The following is a 19,437-nucleotide window of genomic DNA, read 5'->3' as shown; positions in this document are numbered from 1 at the left end:
CTCAAATGTGTCCTTGTACTGCCATAATGCCTCTTCTTGGCTAGATGGAAGACAGAGGGATGTGCGTGGAGTGTAGGTGCCTGTAGAAACCTCTGATTTTCACTGTACAAAGAGGTAACATCTGTTGCTCCACCCACTTTTGCCTCTGCCCCTGCTCACTACTGACGTGGCCCCTGGAAGGTTGCCCATGAGGGAATTTGGCCCTCAGGCTGAAGAAGGTTCCCCATTGCTGAACTTACAGCAAACTGATGAGCATTTGGTGGATGCCTGTGGTTAGAGGAAAGGCTACGTTTAAACAGCAGACTTTTTAATCTGCATTTTTTAGAATTTATTTTCATCTTCCTGGTCTTGAGTCTGGTCTTCTCAAAGACCTCTGGACATATGCACTGGAGGCAGAATGAAGTGACCAGAACTTGGGTATAATACAGAAACAAGGCTGAGAGTCCTACACTTAAGCAACTTCTAAATTCAGGGGCTACCTCTGATCATTAAGCCTCCGGTACTTTTCTTTGTCTGCACTGTTAATTTTCAGGAGGGGTTGCAGATGTTCGTGGTGTGTCTTCACATTCTGGTTATCCACATAGACATCATAGAGATCCTGCTTTTCCTCAAAGATTTTCTCTGTCGTGCCTGCCGAGGATAGAGAACAAGTTAGTGAAATCAATGGAACAGGTTAGTCACAACTTGACTGCAGCTAAATCAGACTGTGCAGGTAACTTTTTAAACACCATGGCAGTCTTTTCCCCTTGCTTGAAAGAAGAAACTCAACCACACACTATCCATGCCACCCCTCTACCAGTAATCCACAGCTCACATGTCACCTATAAAGCCTCTGAATGACCCCTCGAGTTTCCGTTCCAAACTGTCTGCTTCTGCACCTCTCCATTCTGGTTTTGGTTGTACAATGCTTTTACCAAGTTCATAAGCAAGAAACTTATCTCACCAATCCTTACCACAGTCCTGTAAGGTGAGCTAGCATTACCCACTTATTTCATTTGGGAGCAGGGGCCCAAAGGCTTGGAGGTGGCAGCTTGCGTGCTTGCTTCAGGCTGTCCACTGCATTCACAGCGGAGGTGTACAGGGATCTCCCAGCTTGTTCTCCTAACCCAGGGATGAGGAACGTGGGGCTCTCAAAATACTTTTGGACTCCAACTCCCATCAGCCCCAGCCTGCATGGCCAATGGTTAAAAATGATGGAGACTGTATTCCAGCAACATGCTAACCACACTGGGTAGCTCTTGGCAACCCAGGCTCAAATTGTTCAAGGAGGGGAAGGCACACTGGACAAAGTGGAAAACACACACCCCAAGGTGGATCGCACAGAGAAAGCAGAAAGAAAGTAGAATCACACCTGTTGAAGGCCGGAGAGCAGGAGAATATGGCGGAACAGGTATTGAGGGAGGCAAACCAGACATTGCACTCCATGCTTTGTTTTGATTTTTAAAAAGGGGCCCAGACTTGATGTTCACACATCCCAAGAGAGAATTTATATCAGGGACAGCCAGCGTGGGTACCCTGCAGATGATGCTGGACTCCAACTCCCATCAGCATCTGTCAGCATGGCCAATGGTCAGGGATGATGGGAACTATTTGTTGTAATGTGCCTTCAAGTTGATTACGACTTATGGCAACCCTATGAATCAGCAACCTACTATAGCATCTGTCGTGAACCACCTTGTTCAGATCTTGTAAGTTCAGGTCTGTGGCTTCCTTTATGGAATCAATCCATCTCTTGTTTGGCCTTCCTCTTTTTCTACTCCCTTCTGTTTTTCCCAGCATTATTGTCTTTTCTAGGGAATCATGTCCAACAATATATCTGGAGAGCATCATGTTGGCTAAACCTGATTCATATATTTCAGCCGAAATAAGTCCCCCTAATGCTTTTCCTTGAGTGCAGCCTCTACAAGTGGTGGTGCAGCTGATGTGCTATATGTCTGGATCCTCCCTACATAGAAGAAGGGGGGAGCTCCCTTAAGTGTAGAAAACAGCATGCCACGATTAGTCTTCTTGCAATGCAGTTTTTTTTCCGTATCAGCCTTCTCCAGCTTTGGGTCCCCACATGATGCTGGACTCCAGCTCCCAACTGGCCATTCTGGCTGGGACTGATGGGGTTGGAGTCCAACCACATTTGAGCACCCAATATTTATTTGATTTATTTATTATTTGAATTACATCCCGCTCTTCCTTACAGCAGGAGCCCAGGGCAGCAAACAAAAGCACTAAAAACACTTTAAAACGTTATAAAAATAGACTTTAAAACACATCAAAACAAAACAACTTTAAAAATATTTTTTTAAAAAAAGCTTTGAAGAGGTCTTAAAAAAGATTAAAAAACATTATTTTTTTTAAAAGGTTTAAAAATATATTAAAAAGCAATTCCAACACAGAAGCAGACTGGGATAAGGTCTCAATTTAAAAGGCTTGTTGAAAGAGGAAGGTTTTCAATAGGTGCCAAAAAGATAACAAAGATGGCGCCCATCTAATATTTAAGGTAGGGAGTTCCACAGGGTAGGTACAATATTGGGGAAAGCTGTCCTATCAGCAGGGAAATTTTGGTTGTTGCTGTAAAGTATTCAGACATGCAGCCTCTTGCTATCCTCCCCCTCTCTGAAATGGTACAGTCTTAGAAAACCTTTAATGGTTAATGCTATTGAACATATAAATTACTCCATAATCCCATTGTGCCCAGTGTTAAGGCAAGGCTGTACATAATAGCTGATACTCTATTTCGGTCCAAACCCCTGAATGAGGAGAACTGCAGAATCCCAGGACCACAAAGTGAGCAAGCACATGCACATGGAACAGGGGTGAGGGACCTTCTTGTGCCTGAGGGCTGCATTCCCTCATGGGAAACCTTCTGGGGCCACATTTCAATGATTGGCAGGCCAGAGGGAAAAGCGGGTAGAACAATGGATGTGACTTTTTCCTTTGTACAGTGGGCTACCTTTCAGACACACAAAAGTCAGAGAGTTCTAACACATACATGCACATCCATTCATCCTCCAACCAAGCAAACAAGAAGCATCATTGGTGCTCAAAGATAATATTCCAGCAAGGCAAAAGCACTAGATGAGTGTGTGGGACAAGGGCAATGAGGGCTGTGGCCTTGGGAAGAGTACTGAGGGCTGGACAGAAAGGCCTGGGGGCGTATTTGGCATGCCTTCGGGCTTAGGGCGGTATATAAATTAAATTAAATAAAATAAATTAAATAAATGCCTGCGCTTCTTTACCCAATATAGGATAAGAACATAAGAAGAGCCTGCTGGATCAGGCCAGTGGCCCATCTAGTCCAGCATCCTGTTCTCACAGTGGCCAACCAGGTGCCTGGGGGAAGCCCGCAAGCAGGACCCGAGTACAAGAACACTCTCCCCTCCTGAGGCTTCCGGCAACTGGTTTTTAGAAGCATGCTGCCTCTGACTAGGGTGGCACAGCACAGCCATCATGGCTAGTAGCCATTGATAGCCCTGTCTTCCATGAATGAAGGATGTTGCATACTTACAGGCCACGTACGACACTTCCATCTCCAGCATTTCGATGTCAGCCACATTGACGTAGAAGAAAGGCTTGGACTCAGGAACGGCTCCACCAATGCCAGGCAAGGAGACATTGGCCAGGCAGCAGCAGCAATAAACTGCAAGCAAGGATGGAAAAGCGGGATGAGGAAGTTTCATCAGGGCATGAGGGTCACTGTGGCTTTCAGCTTCACCACTTGCTTCTGGAAATGCTGATGTGCTTGGGAACCTGACAGAGCACATTCCACACAGCATTTTATTGCGGATTTGGTGCTGCTCACGCATGCAAGTTTTGCAGCATCCGCATGACATCATCCTCAACAAAATGCCTTCCCATATCCCTGACCCGCTTAATCCACATTTACCATTTCCTTTAAAAAAAGAAAAAAAGAATCAGATTTTCCACAGAAACTGTAAATCTGGATTATATTGGGGGAGGGGGAGCTATGGGATGGCATTGCATTCTGAGGAAGACGATGTTGTATGGATGCTGCATGAGGAGTACCAAGTCCACAATAAACTGTCAATGTGGAAATGCTTATAGTTTCTGGAAAGCCTGCCCACATGAGCAAACAGCCACAGCCACAAGAATCTTCCAAATGATATTGCTGGGTGAAATGACCTTATCCCAACATCTAAAAACTGTTGTTGTTTGCATTTTTAAAAAGCACAAGAGGGCTCTCTATATGAACCAATTTATGAGGCATCAGTAGGAAGATTGTTTCAAGAAGGCATAGTGTACCGGATATGTCTCTGTGTGTGCGTTTTGTGTTGGTTGTAAAACAGAAGTTGTCCTCCCCGCCACAACACACACACCCCTTGCCTCCTCGGGAACAGGTTAGATCCAGAGCTTGGAAAGTTACTTTTTTGAACTACAACTCCCATCAGCCCCAGCCAGCATGGCCACTGGATTGGGCTGGTGGGAGTTGTAGTTCAAAAAAGTAACTTTTCCAAGCTCTGGTTAGAACATTTGACCATCTAGCTCAATACTGTTTACTTTGTCTTCCAGTGGCTTTTTAGGGTCTCAGGCAGAGAAAGGTATTTTTCATCACCTGATACCAACGGGGAAGTCCCTAGTGCAGCTGATCCCAATGGGGCTCACTGTCAGCACCGGCAAGCTCTGCTTGCAAAGGAATAATCAGAAGCTCACTTTAAGCTCCTGATTGTTCCTTTGGAGCTGCATTGTTATCTGCTCCAAATGTGGTATCACATATGATGCGAGGTATGGGGTAGGTGGGTGCTTTTGAGGAAATGGCCTTGCATCCTAATTAGGCTTGTGGGCTGGAAGTTCCCAACTCATACCTCGGGATTATACGGAATTGAATGAAGCCTTTTAGGACTCCTAGTCCAACCCCCTGTTCATTGCAGGAAATTCAGAGCTAGAGCATCTGCAACAGATGGCTGTTCAACCTCCTCTCCAGGAAGGAAGAATCAAGCCTTCTCCAGGAAATTGGGGCTACTGCCAAATGGCTCTTACTATCAAGAGGTTTCCTAGTGTCTAACCAAAATCAACCATTCTGTGACTTAAGCCCATTAGCTCTTATCCTGTCCTCTGGGCAGCAGAGAACAAGGGTAGAGACAGGCTTATTGTTATGCCGGTTCCAGTGCACCTCCACCTCCCTTTTCTGAAAACAGTGGCACACAATGCTAATCAAGCTCTGCCCCTTTTTACTCTAAAACAGTGGTTCTCAAACTTTTTTGGTTTGCGGTGCACTGTAAAACATAAAAAATTTCTGGCGCACTTCATGTACAAAATTAAAAATATATTAATATATTTTAAACTATGAATAAAAATAAATCTCTATACAAATGGGTTTCTTCTCATTTTTAAAATATACTTTCATAATATTCGTGGCACACCTAGCCACTTCTTGCGGCGCACCAGTGTGCCACGGCGCACCGTTTCAGAATCACTGCTCTAAAACCTGGTTGGATCAGCTCAAGTGCTCTTTTTAAATTCAGCTTCAGACAGATTTCTGAACTGATTTATAGATCAACCCATTGCCCCTCCAGGTGTTGCCAATGGAAACGCTTTGCTGCAGGCTCAGGCAGAGACAGTGATTGGCCCAACACTTTGCTGTGGGCAGTCCTGAAAGGTCTGAAGTCAGCAGTGGGGAAGGGAGGTGTGTCCAGCCAAGGTCAGAGTCACTTCAAAACACAGCCAGAAAAACCATTCTTGCTGCTCTTGAAGCGACTAGTGCGCTCACAGTCCAAGTCTTTGCCTTGTTCTTACGTACCAGCTCTTCAGGTATTTAAAGACTGTTATCATGTCCCTCCACTTAGTCTTCTCTTCTCCAGGTTAAAGACACCCAGTTTCTTCAACCTTTCTTCACAGGACTTGTTCTCCATATCCCCTATGAATTTTCATTGCCTTCCCATGAACCCATTCCAATTTGACTACATCCTTCTTGGTGCAAAGCCCAGAAATGGACAAAGTTGTAAGTATCTTAGAAGACTTAGAACACCCCTTTCTTTCTAGGGGTGTTCACACATTACATTCAACACACATATAGTTTGGGCCCCTGTGTACAATATAGTTGAGCTGTACTAATCAACGAGTGTACACTCTTTCACATAAATACTTGTACATGTAATGTGTGAACAAGCCTTCTCTCACACATGCAAAAGGGAATGCCTCTTCTAACATGGTACAAATTCTGCTTTTACCTTCAGAGTTATTGTTTTTGCTTACATGTAAAAGTACGCAGAATCAATTGATTAAAACTCACAAAACTAAGATCAAGGACTCAACTTACTCAATTAAGATTTCTGTGATGGGCAATAGCTCTACTTTCCCAGTTACAGAGAAGAGCAAATGTACTTGGGCACCCTAGGACACCATGTCTCAAACTCAAAGAGAGATGTCACAATAAGGTTGCAATCCTATAGCCACTTACCTTGGAATAAGCCCCATTGAACACATTAGGACTTACGTATGAATAGACATGGGACTGTGCTGTAAAGCTCTATAACTTTTCAAAACAATTCTCTTTTCCTTGTGAGTGACATTGTGGGTAAAGATTTTACCAAACTTTGAATAAAATTCAGCAAGGCCCTGGGGAACAAAAAAAACTGTTTTGCAGGTTGGTTCACGCCCACAGGCCACTAGATGGCCTTGGACACACTGCCCATACATCTCTTTAGAATAGGGTTGGGGAACCTGTAGCCCACCAGATGTAGCTGGACTCCCAATGCTCATCAGCCTCAGACATGGCCAATGGTCATAGATGGCAGGAGTTGTACATCTGGAGGGCCAGAGGTTCCCCACCCCTGCCACAGCATTTAGGATTTTTCCCTATTACATTCTTTAGTTTTTCAGGTTTTTAATTTCTCTTGTCTTGTATTTTTTTAACATTCTTTTTATTCAATTTCTTATGTGTACAGATCAGTTTCTTTAAAGAGATATAGATACCTACTGCAATGTACTAATATTATTTATTTAAAACATGTATACATATATAAATTTTTAAAATCACACCATGACAAAAAAATAAATTAAAAAGTTTCAAAATTATATTTAAAAAAGGGTTTAAAAATTGGAGTAACTGAGATTAAGGTGAGCTTTAAAAGCATAGAATGTAATATATCTGTACCTAAACATCCATTTCGCTATCATTACTATTGCTTTATAGATACACATATTGAACCACAGATCTCATTGAAGTATTTAAAAATAGAGATTTAGAAATTCAATTTTGATAGAAAAGTTTAGCCATAGTAAATTCTAGGTACTACCCAAAGACATCCCTCCATAAAGAGACATGGGCCAATGGTGGACAGAAATTATGCTCATCCACGACTTCATAGCTTATAAACATAAACCACTTAATATTACAATTATCTTTTTTATTTGGGTCCCACCTTACCAACCTTTGGTGTGTTAACTTTTCCATCAAAGCTATGTTCCAAACCTGAGACTATCATGAATCCATTAAACTGCAGTCAATCTCTTTCCAGTGATGAGCAATTAAGATTCTTGCTGCCACAAGAAAAGTGTAGTGATAAATTATCTTCTTGGAAAATAGATAAACAGAGCCGGAAGAGAGTCATGGCTAATGTTCTGCCCTGCAATTAACCCAATCTCATGAAATACTTTTTTTCAAAACGTCTGAACAGCAGTGCACATCCACCACATGTGAAAATAATTCCCCACGCTCTACACCCGCTCCAATGCATTGGTGCTACACTATTATTAATTCTATGCAGTTGTATTTTGTATTTGCTGGTTTTGAACTGTATTATTATGTGGTGTGCGTCACTAATTAATTCACACTTTTGCACACTGTCCTGGAATCTGTTGGTAAAGGGCAGTTAAGAGACATTTTAAATAAATCGCAATTTGAAAGGAGAAGCAAAATCTGTCACCAATCATGTTTGCTAACTCCAACCACCTCTCCCATCCCCCTCCATACCTCTATAGCAGACCACACCAACAGGAGGCGGCGAAAATATCAAAATGCGTTTGCGAAGCAAGGCGAACTTCCAGAGAGTAAGGATCTGCTCGCCAAAGAACTTGATGAACTGAGACATACAGCCTGCAGGGTGTGTGATCTGCAGCCAAAGGAAAACAGAGCAGAGAATTAGTGACAAAACAGAAACAAGGTGGCTCTGATTTTGGTGGCTGGGCTAGCAGCAGCTAAAATACAAACAGCAGCTCCAAAAAAGGAGCTTCTCATGTGCAGAGGCTTCCATCTTCTCAGGCAAACAGAGGCAAAGTTGTTTTTCCCTGAGGGAAGCTGCTGACAGGCAACAAAATAAATAAACCTATGTCATGCTTTAATAGACCTAAACAATTGGATACAGGTAAGTGGGAAATAAAAAAGAGGCTCTTGGGCTTTCACTTTGTGCCTGTATGTTATTGTTCTTTCATGCTGATTGTTTGTTTTTAGCATTTTTTCAGGTTATTAAATCTCAGCACAATATTTGAACAGAACAGGATTCCCACTTCTTGTTCTGTTACAAGCTTTTACTTTCCAACAGTCAAAAGAAATATATAAATATTTAAAAAGACTCCTGGGCTTCAAATTCTCCACAGTAGTGAAGGAGGTTTATGTGTTAAAGAAGCTACAATTTCCATTAATGGTATTCTACCAATGATAGCTGTTTTGCCTCCATTATCAAATATATATGCCTGAATATTTACTTACTTTACATTTACTTTGTAATTAATAAATTTACTGTCGATAAGTAATCTCTGGTTTGTTGAAAGTGCACATTGTGAAAGTTGGATTGCCTTATTTTCTTTGAGGCAAATCTACCCTAAGGGAGACCCTCCCTGTGATGACATGCAATGCTTGTGAGGCCCTACAACACCAGAAAGGCAGAATATCTCAGCCTGTCCTGATCTTCCACTGATCCACACTGTTGCTAACGGCAACAGGAGCACTTCAAGTGTAGGTTGCTCAACCCACACTAGTAGTCTACCATAGGGCATCCAAACGGATAGTTTGAAGGCACCAGACTTAGATAGCTATACCTCAGAAGACAAGCAGGTCTGGGTCCAGCCTGTACTTGGCTGGGTGACTAGGAACCCCATGGAGACCCTTCCTCTGAGCTTCTTGAAAGAAAGGTAAGATATAAAAAGCTGCAGGGATATATCAGTAGGGGTGGGGGACCCAGATTCAAATCCTCACACAACCACAAAGCTTACTGGGCAACCTTGAGCCAGACACTCACTCTCAGTCAATGCTTCCACACATGATTGTGAGGAGAGACAGAACAGAAGAAAGATCCATGTATGTCATTCTGAGGAGAAAAAATGTGTATGCATGGGGGGGGGATAGGGGATCCAGATTCAAATCCTGACTCAACTACAAAGCTCACTGGGCAACCTTGGGCCAGATGCTCTCTCTCACCTCACAAGGGGTTGTAGCCAATGCTAGTCCTACTCAGAGTAGACCCATTGAAATTAAAGAACACTACTAGCTTAAATCCACTAATTTCAATGGGTCTACTCTGAGTAGAATCTAGTTTGATACAATCAAAGGTTGTAAGGATGCATAGGCAGAGGAAAGATCCATGTATCTCATCCTGGGTTCTTTGGAGGAGGAGCAGGATAAAACCAGAATAAACAAATAAATAAAAATACTTTTCTGTGGCATACCTGCTCTTCTTCACTACGCTAGGAGACACTGGCATGATGGAAGAGGCCTCAGGAGATCCATCTTGGCCACAAACTAAACCTACTTCAGGCAAGCTGAACAATGTAGATCATTGGCTCACTCTGCACTCATGCAAAGCCCACTAACCCCAGCCTATTGCTCACCTTCATTTCTGGGTACATGTATCTGTGGATGGAAGGCAGCCAGTGGACGGGTTGCTGAGGAACAAGGGTGCCAGCAGGGAGAACTCCTTTCTTGTCATCATAAAATGCTTCCAAGTGAGAGTAATGCCCTGGCATCTCCAGCTGATGTCTGGAAGGCAAGTGGATAAGCAAGTCTCATTATGAAGGGTAACCGCAGAATAATCCTCCGTTAATGGAGCAAGCATTTTGCACTGGCAGCACCCACTAGTCCTTCTCCAGGGCCAGGGAACCCTCTTGCCAGTTCTGCCATTTTGGCCATCATGAGATTCCTTTCTGATCTAATAGCCACAGCAAGACAGACAGCACAAAAGCACAGGTAGTGTTTATTTACCTTTAAGGAGCTTTACCATGCCAGTTTGAGGCCCAAGCTTTGTTTAGTAGAGGTGTCACAAGTTGAACCCAAAGCACACCTTGCCCTAACAAAACCTCAAGGGGAACCATGCATGTGGCTTCCTTCCTAGAGCACGTGGTCCTTGATGCAGAAGGGCATTCATGCTTAAGCACATACCCCCAGGTGAACTGAATGTGGGCATATCATCATTTATTATTTATTTCATTTATCAATCGTTTCCTACTAGGCATCTCAAAAGCAATTTATGACACAATAAAATAATATACAAAACAATTACGACATATAAAAACAGTTCGTTGCATATATAAAAACAATTTAAGAACAAAAACACAGTTTCATATAAAGCAATTTAAAAAACAGCAACGGTGACATGTATAAAATCTATTTGAAATCTAATATAGATGCCACCTGCGATAACAACCTCCACTTAGAAGGCTTGTTGAAAGAGGAAAGTCTTCAACAAGCACCAAAAAGACAAAAGAGATGGCCTCACTTCCACATACCGTTCCTGGGAAGTGAGTTGGCAAACTTGGTCATCTAAGTCGCAGCCAAAACAACCTCACCATGACATCCAGAAAAACCACCACGACATCCCAACATGAACCAAAAATTGTCCCTAAGCCACTTTATGGTACAGAGACGACCAACCAACCTCCCTCCCTGCTTCCCTTTCCCCAAGAACTTACCTGACCTGGTTCTCCAAGAAGTGCATGTATCTATATAGCAGGGTGTAAGAAGGAGAAAGAATCCCTACAGATTTCATACGGGCACCACGTTCCAACTCGCTCTCTACAGGCATGTTGGCAAAACAGGCCAAGCCAAAGCAAAGGCCTTTCCGGAAGTAACTGAAAAGGAAGATTGGCCATAATGTAAATAAACAGACAGGGCGACGGAGGGTGTAGAGAACATCCAGCGACAGCAGGATGGGGCAGGGAGGTCCATTAAAAGCAGTTTTCCACAAATCATGCACACCTGCCCCCATGCCTGAGGTCATATGTGACATCAGGTGTGGAGCAGGTAGAGACACAGCTGCATTGGCTGCACACAGATTAGTGGTGCCTCAAAGCACTGTCTGGGGCTCTTTGCAAGCTTGCATTCTGGTGATCATCACCTGAAATACTGTGACCTCAGATGATTTGGGCGGCTTTGCCCACCTCTCAAATTCAGCCCATCAGGGGTAGTGAAGATAAGGAACTGGTCTGCTGGGCAGATCAGGTTCCATACCACTGGTAAAAAGGATAGGAGGTGGATAGAGAGCCAGTGTGGTGTAATGGTTAGAGTGCGGGATTAGAACCTGGGACAGCAGGGTTCGAATCCCTTCTCAGCCATGAACCTCACTGGATGACCTTGGGCCAGTCACTGTTCCTTAGCCTAACCAACATCACAGGGTTGTTGTGAGGGTAAAATGGGGAGGAGAGAACCATGAACACCACACCTTGAGCTCCTTGAAGGGCATATGTTGTTTTAGTGTTGGGCTTAGTCCTTGGATTAGACTAGAATCCTGCTTTTATTTATTTTAAATATTTCTATCCCTGCCCTTCATCAGTGTGAGTGCACGCATGCGTCTGTGTGCCTGTGGCTTAAAACAAAGCAATCTAAAAGCAAGAATGCAATAAAATTGGTACAACAGCAGAGTGCAAATTTCACAAAGAATGGGGGAAAAAGACTCCAAAAGCTTGGGGGGGGGAGGAAGGGGGAGAGGGAGAGAGGCACCTAAAAGGCTATCAATAGCTACGCAGTGCTTTTGGGGGGGGGTAAAAATGAGGTGCTGGTACTCATACTTTGATAAAAGTGCTAAAAGTGTAACCCCTATGGATTAGTGGTTTGCCCCAGTGGGTGAGAAAACCTTAAGGAAGGGGCTAAATGTGTGAGTTTTAGTTCAGAAAGAGAGGAGAGCTGGAGAGAAAAGGAGCTAATGCCATGGAGCAAGATGAAGGCCCTTGACACCGTGAACTAGGGCTTCAAAGTTTTGTCTATGGGAGCTTCTGACCTTCTTGGACTTTTCTGCAAACAACTCCTGCACTGGTGCCTTGTTGGATGCATGGGACTTTGGGAACTGTGTGTGTGTGTTATATTCTGTTGGGATATGTTGTATTGTTGTTGCTATTTTTGTTACCTGCTTTAAACTTGCAACTCCTTCCAATATTGTAATTGTATTTGCATTGCTCCTTTATAAAGCAGCCCCCCAGAACCCAAGAGACTGGTTCACCAGGACAAAATGGCTACCGCGGACAGCAAAAAAAGAAGAGGTGCCAGTACGCCATACCAGTGGGGGAAAAAAACACTGGGTACTAGTCACCATGATAATGTTCTGTCCCCACTGTCAGAGGCTGTATCCCTCTGAAGTTGCTAGGAATCACAAGGCTGGGGGGAGGGTCTGCTGCACTGAAGTCCTGCTTTTGGACTTCCCATGGGCATCTGGTTGGTCACTGTGAAAACAGAGTGCTGGACTAGAGGGGCCACAGGCCTGATCCAGCAGGTCTTCATATCATTACAAAGTAGATACTGGAATTCCAATATGGAGTAAAGTAGCGATGAGACAAAACTTGCCCCTCACCCTGGACAGGGAAATAATCAGAGACAGGGACAATGTTTAACCTTCTTTCCTTTCCCTCCATGAGTTTGGGAAATGGCAGAGTCCTGTTCATTCTCCTCTTCCGATGCCAGATAGCCTTGGCCTCAGTCCACAGGGATCCAGGGTGGGTGGGGTGGAGTACACTGCACAGAGCACTGATACAGGGTCCTTGAAATATACAGGTCCTGCCTGCACACAAACATATTCTGCCCATCATAATTAACGTTCAGGAATTTTTGCTAGCCTACAATGGTAACTTCCTCATCCATGTAACGAGAGGGCAGTATGAGTTGCATGCTTTATGGACAATGGAAAGATAAGTGCAAATGAGCGGCATGAGCAAGACGCTGGAAACGTCCTGTATACTCACATGAAATCTGACTGAATTTTATGGGACCCGCTGGCCATGGATTTGAACTCAACACCTTCCAGGTCAATATCTTGCGGAAGACACCATTCGACCATGTTACCTATGGAGAAGGGAGGGAAATGCAGCATGAATGCAGACCTGGACACTAACAGCAAGCAATTGGCCAGCCAGCTTGGCCTGAAAGAATCATGCAGACACGCATACAGTGGCTGATGCTACAGAATTTATTCTGCTAGCCACAGGGAAGAGGAGGAAGAGTTACGCATGCAAACTACACCTCACTATCTAGAACAGGGGTCACCTTTTTGGACCAGAGGACACATTTCAAATGTTGAGAGTGTGCTGGGGGCAGCAGTCACAAAATGGCTGCATGGAAGAGTGGCATAATACAAAATTAGATAATAGTAATGGTGAAGCTTGCCCATAATTGTACTTCCATACTAGAAAAGGCTTGACCTGTTGAAATTCTGCCTGCTATACAGCCTGTTTCCCCCCAATGCCAACCCTAAACCAAAGCCCAGCACCCCTTTACCTAGAAGTAAGCCCCATGAAACACAAGAGTCTTACTTCTGAGTAGATATGTACACCATTGTACTGTAAATTTATACACATCATTCTTAATGAGTCCCTGGTCTTTAGCTCCTGCAAAGCATGAGTCATGCCTGAGTCTTTTTGCAAAGTCTTCACATTTGCCTTTGGGGGGGGGCAGTTCTTCAATATTCACTCACACTTACTTAGTAGTAGTAACTCACTTATAAATCACAGCTCTGACTTCACTCATTGGCAAATAAAACTGACAGGCAGGAGCAGCCAGGCCGGCTCATATCACAGAAATCGCTGAGTACCTGCACATTTTGCTCCATAACTTTATTTCTAGGAGCTTTCACAGCAACTGTTGCAAATTGTAGCATTTTAGCCTGTGACTGCAGATTGCTTATCTCAGATGGGTAATGGGGAGAAATGATGAAATCAGATTTTAGGCCCCTGTTAAGTAGCAACTTTATTCCCCCAAAAAACAGTATCCACTAAGATCCATACATTGGAAAAGTTATCAAGCCCACAAAGATGCCAATAACCTCATCATCATGTTGCTGCCAACTGGGATGCATTTTATTTAGATATTTCTTATTGCATATACAATCACTGATCAATAAAATTATACTTAGCTGTTGAAATCAAGCATTGCCTTTCATGTTCCTTAGGGGTATTGAGGAAGCTCTGTGCCTGGTTAAGCAGTATTATTTGCTTCATGAAAAACAAAGGTTCACACAGGAACTTTCACCAGTTTTAACTCAATAGACAGCAGAAATCACATTATTTTTTTCCAAGAGCTGCCTGCACACTTAAACATTCACATCTTGCATATTGGTATCTTAAGACTTCACTAGAGAAGTTGTTCCTTACCCCTAAAATGAGCACCTTTCTTTTAATTCCTCCTTTTACAACAAAATATCTTGAAGAGCATCTGATCGTTCAGGGATGGGGAACCTGAGTTGCTCTCCAGATGATGTTGAATACCAACTCCCATTAGCCCTGCTCAGCATGGCAGATGGTCAGGGATGACGCGAGTTGTAGTTCAAAACATCTAGAGAGCACCAGGTTGGGGAATGCCATCTGGCTGAATATTAGGTTTACAGACTACTCTTCTCTGATCTTCCAGATGAGTAAGGCGGCTTAAAAGGAGAGGAAAGTATTTCAACCATAATTATACCCCAGACTAGAGAATGTTGCAAGGGCATCAGTTTGCTGGCAGCTTTGGCGATTAATAGTTGTGTGTGTGTGGGGGGAGAGAGAGAGAGAGAAGCCTATTTTCTAGGATGAAACTCTCAGCTGCCTGGAGCACATTTTGCCTCCAAATTTGTGTTTATCTTAAATAAAACAAACACAAGGAACAGGATGGGGAGGTAGAAAGAAAGAATACTGATGCAAAACAGGGGTGTGGTGTCAACTTGTTAAGCCACTTAGCTGCATATTTGCATGTTACAGGTTTAAGCGTATAGTCATTTCCATCCTGCGTATTACCTTTCTGTTTAACTATAAGTGAGGACTGATCTTGATTAGGGGTGTGTGCACAGTAGGCAGGGGCGGGCGGGTGGGCGAGCGGGCGGGCGAGAAGACTTGGTGGTGTCAGCATGTTCAAACATTTGCAGTAAATTGTTAAAAATGGGGTGCCAGGAAAAGGTGCTTTAACCACACCAGTTGGGTAGGCCCAAGAAGCTTAATTTGGAATTGGATGAAAGGATGTACAAAGCACTTATTATTTTATCTGAATTTGTATGCTGCCTTTCAATCTGAAGGTTCCCAAGGCAATATATAACAAGCCATTAAAATATACAAATCCATATGAAAACCGCTTAGAATCGATCATATTAAATACCAAAAAACCCACATCAAAAAAGAAAAGAACCAAATTTATAGCAGCAATCCAGTTCTCAATCTGAGAACAGGGAAAACAAATGTATTGTGAATTAATTTCTAAAAGTAAATTATATTGTGGATAATTGAGTCCCTACAGCAGCCTTTCCCAACCAGTGTGCCTCCAGATGTTGTTGGACCACAACTCCCATCTTTCCTGACCATTGGCAATGCTGGCTGAGGCTGATGGGAGTTGTGGTCCAACAACATCTGGAGGCACACTGGTTGGGAAAGGCTGCTCTACAGGGAGGGAATTCCACATCTGGGATGCCATATCAGAGAAAGCCCTGCCCCACAAACTCTGGATATTGGTGAATTATAAACAGGGTCTCTCCCACAGAACCTTAGACACAGGCTGGCAGGTAATGGAGATATGGTCCTTCAGATAGGTTACTCACACCTGCTGTGCTGCCTGTGACCCCCCAGATGTTGTTGGGACTCCAGCTCCCATCAGCCCCAGACAGCAGTCTGGTGCGGGATGATGGGAATTGTAGTCTAGTAGCATCTGGAGGGCCACACTTTTGCCACCCCTCTAGTACAACCTGTTGGAAATATTAAGTCTTAAAGCACATTCTCCTATATTGACTGTCCCACACCCTGAAGCCTGACAAACCTCATTTTTAATTCAGCCTTGCATTTAAGCATTTGCCTGGTAGCTATAGATGACAAAGGAATTGTATGCAGACAAGACTAATTTCTTGATGCAGGCTATCAGAGTCAGGGCTGGGTGCCTCTTTCTTCCCATCTGCAAGCCTATCCTAGCCAAAAGAACTTGTAAATATTTGGGGGGGGCAGTCCAGTAACTTTTTGTGAGCTTATTCACAAAGGTATTTTAATTAAAAATAAGATTTCAGAGGCCTCAGGGCATGTTTACAATTCGTTACTGTACCCTAAAGGCTCTCTAGGACTGAACAGGATACCAGGAAAAAAAAACACTCAACCATATTGGATTTGAAATTGTTTTTACATATAGAGTCATTTTTAATTGTTTGTATCTATGGAATTATTTTGAATTTTAATGGTTTTTGCATATGGAATCATTTTAATTGTTTGCACATATAGAATTGTTTTATATGTATATGTGTGTAGTATTGTTTTTAATTTTAATGGATTTTACATATGGAATCATTTTTACTGTTGAAGTTTTTACTGTGAAATGACTTCGAGATATATTTATCAAATTTATACCCCACCCTTCCCCACAACAGGAGCCCAATTCATGGAAAGTAATTGATAGAAATCCCCTTCCAAGGCCTACATGAAGTTGCTCCTTTGTTTGCCCTTTGTTTCCAGGAGCAATCTGACAGATTTGTATCTTTTCCTCCCCCCCCCTTGTTTTCTTGCCACGTCACCCATTTCACGCTCAGAGAGCAAGGCAGTGAGGCAGCCCCTGCCTGGCAGATGCAGGTAATTTTGGCAAATGGTTCTTAACAGATGGTCAGCCTCCTTTGGGGAAGGCATTGTCTTGCCAAGTTACACCGTGTATATATATATAATGTGCCAAGTAGGAAGAGGTGTGGTGTGTCAAGTAAGCTCAGCGGTTTAATTAGAAGCTTCCTAGGATTTTAGTTCTGTTTGTTTTGAGGCTGACATAGCTCTTTCAAAGAAGAATAGGAGTGCTTCTGTTTTTAGGTTCACTTGAACCTCTTCAGGTGTACCATCACCTGTTTGAACACTGTGCAAAAAAACCTAAACCATTAGAAATGTTCTGCTGGTTGTTTCCCATCTCTTCCCCAAGAGCCCCACTGAGACAGGATAAGTAACACTGAGGCTGTTCAAACATAATGCCAAAGCATAGTTTGGGCATGATATGAATGGGGCACAAGCTAGTGTGCTTGCTTCCCTCCTCTCCTCATGTGTGGCAATTAGAAACACCTTATTTTGGTTTATAAGCAAACCATAGTTTGCTGTTTTGTCTCAACAGGCAACCTACGGTTTGCACTGACCTGCAAAACAGGACAGGACGACACCTTGCGTGAGGAAAGGGGGAGGAAATCATCATCATCATCATTTATCTGCCCTTTACCCTCAGGTCCCAGGGTGTGTTACAACTATTTAAAATGCACCCTATGGCTAAAAGAGATTTGGAGATAGAGTAGTTTCTCTATTACACATTATCCACCTCCCCCACATATGGCAGCACTGAAATGGAAACCATAAGGAAGGAAGGCCATGGAACTCTTTTTGTCTTTTTCAATCTTTATAACTGCTTCATACCTGTTTCCCTTGATGACAGAAGCCATTATAAAAATCAATATAAATCTGTAATATAGATATACCAATACCTGGTGTCAGTAGCGACAAAGCACAGATCAACAGCGGGGACCTCTGGCCTGCGGGGGCTGCATAGGCCCCAGCAGGCCCATGAGGCTGCTTTGGCCAAGCACACTGAGCTGCCCTACACCTGATATAGGCCCCAACTACACTGTACATTTAAAGCAGTATTGTCACCTTAAACAGTCATGGCTTCCTCCAAAGAATCCTGGGAAGGGTAGCTTGTGTAGAGTGCTGAGAGTTGTTAGGAGACCCCTCCTCAAAGAGCTACAATTCCCAGAGTGGTTTAACAGTCAATTGTAGGTCTATGAGGGGAATAAGGGGCTCCTAACAACTCTCAGTACCCTTACCAAACTACAGTTCCTGGGATTCTTTGAGGGAAAGCCATGACTTGTTAAAATGGTATGATGCTACCTTAAATGTGTAGTGCAGATGGGGCCACAGATGGCAGGCTGGTCAAGGCAGAGCCAACCCAAAGCATTTTGCTACCCAAGGCAGAGCCATGGTGGTGCCATTTCAGTCAAAGTGCATAGCACCCAAAGCCAGTCAAGGCATTTTGGCTCCTCAGGCAGATTATTCCACAAGCGCTTCTCTACTCCTCCTCCAGCAGTGAAAATACAATAATAATAAATTAACAATGAACAATTTGCTGCTCTTTCATGGCATTCAGAATCAGCCACTTGAGCAGCTGCCTCACTTTGCCTAACAGTAGGGCCGGCCCTCAGCTCTGGTAAGGAAAAGACAGGGGTCACTGTGCGGTCATTTCAACACCAGCTGATGCATCTGCCCTCTTCCCACATACACAGTTAAACAGCAAATGTCTGGTTCAGCTAGGCCCTATCTGCACTATTCATTTAAAGCAGTATCATACCACTTGACTTTAAATAGTCATAGCCTTCCCCCAAAGCATCCTGGGAACTGTAGTTTGTTAGTGGTGCTGAGAGTTATTAGGAGACCTCTATTCCCCTCACAGAGTGACAATTCCAAAAGTCCCCTGGGAAGAGGAATTAACTTTTTAAACGTTTTGAGAACTGTAGCTCTGTGAGGGAAACAGAGGTCTCCTAACAAATCTCAGGATCCTTAACAAACTACAATTCCCAAGATTCTTTGAGGGAAGCCACAACTGTTTAAAGAGTTATGATACTGCTTTAAATGTATAGTGCAGATGTGGCTCTAGTTGAACTCTTCCCCCTTCCCTACTACAGCATCCACCTCTCCCTTGGACAACTTTTACAAACTCAATAAGCACAGCAGAAAGACTAGCAGGGGTTCTGAGGAATGCACATATCTCTACACAAATAAAACAACAATAATATTCAAAAAATGGAACGCCATGTGCATCAAGGAGGAGATGCACCCATAAATTACTCCCACAACACTTACACAAGTGCATTCCATACAGTACTCACAATAGCTATAGATACACAGACTTGGGGAAAAGACTTACTCTTCCCACTACTAAATGATGCAGTTTAAGTGGTGGGATTGTGGTGTCACTGCAAGCTCTACCCTAAGGGAGACATCTAGATCTTGCACCAGGTATTTTATTGCACAAGAAACATTATCTAGGATCTTTGTTTCTAACATCATTCCAATAAATACCACAGAATGCTGCCCTACCTAAGACATACACTG

General features: G+C 43.4%; 1 protein-coding gene across 3 annotated transcripts in view; it reads right to left on the bottom strand.

Annotated features, from left to right (window-relative positions):
- The window catches only part of DENND11 (DENN domain containing 11), a 42,859-nt gene that overhangs the window by 9,179 nt on the left and 14,243 nt on the right, over positions 1 to 19,437 (bottom strand). For all 3 annotated transcript variants that reach the window (XM_061638763.1, XM_061638764.1, XM_061638766.1), the window contains exons 2-7: positions 13,114 to 13,213; positions 10,855 to 11,013; positions 9,778 to 9,925; positions 7,925 to 8,063; positions 3,500 to 3,631; positions 480 to 630 (exon numbers count right to left, since the gene is read on the bottom strand). In XM_061638763.1, the coding sequence (XP_061494747.1) occupies positions 480 to 630; positions 3,500 to 3,631; positions 7,925 to 8,063; positions 9,778 to 9,925; positions 10,855 to 11,013; positions 13,114 to 13,213 (829 nt within the window). The remainder of the gene's footprint in view (positions 1 to 479; positions 631 to 3,499; positions 3,632 to 7,924; positions 8,064 to 9,777; positions 9,926 to 10,854; positions 11,014 to 13,113; positions 13,214 to 19,437) is intronic.

Source organism: Rhineura floridana, chromosome 8, assembly GCF_030035675.1.
Source record: "Rhineura floridana isolate rRhiFlo1 chromosome 8, rRhiFlo1.hap2, whole genome shotgun sequence".
Taxonomy (NCBI): domain Eukaryota; kingdom Metazoa; phylum Chordata; class Lepidosauria; order Squamata; family Rhineuridae; genus Rhineura; species Rhineura floridana.
This window is presented reverse-complemented; position numbering and strand designations above follow the sequence as displayed.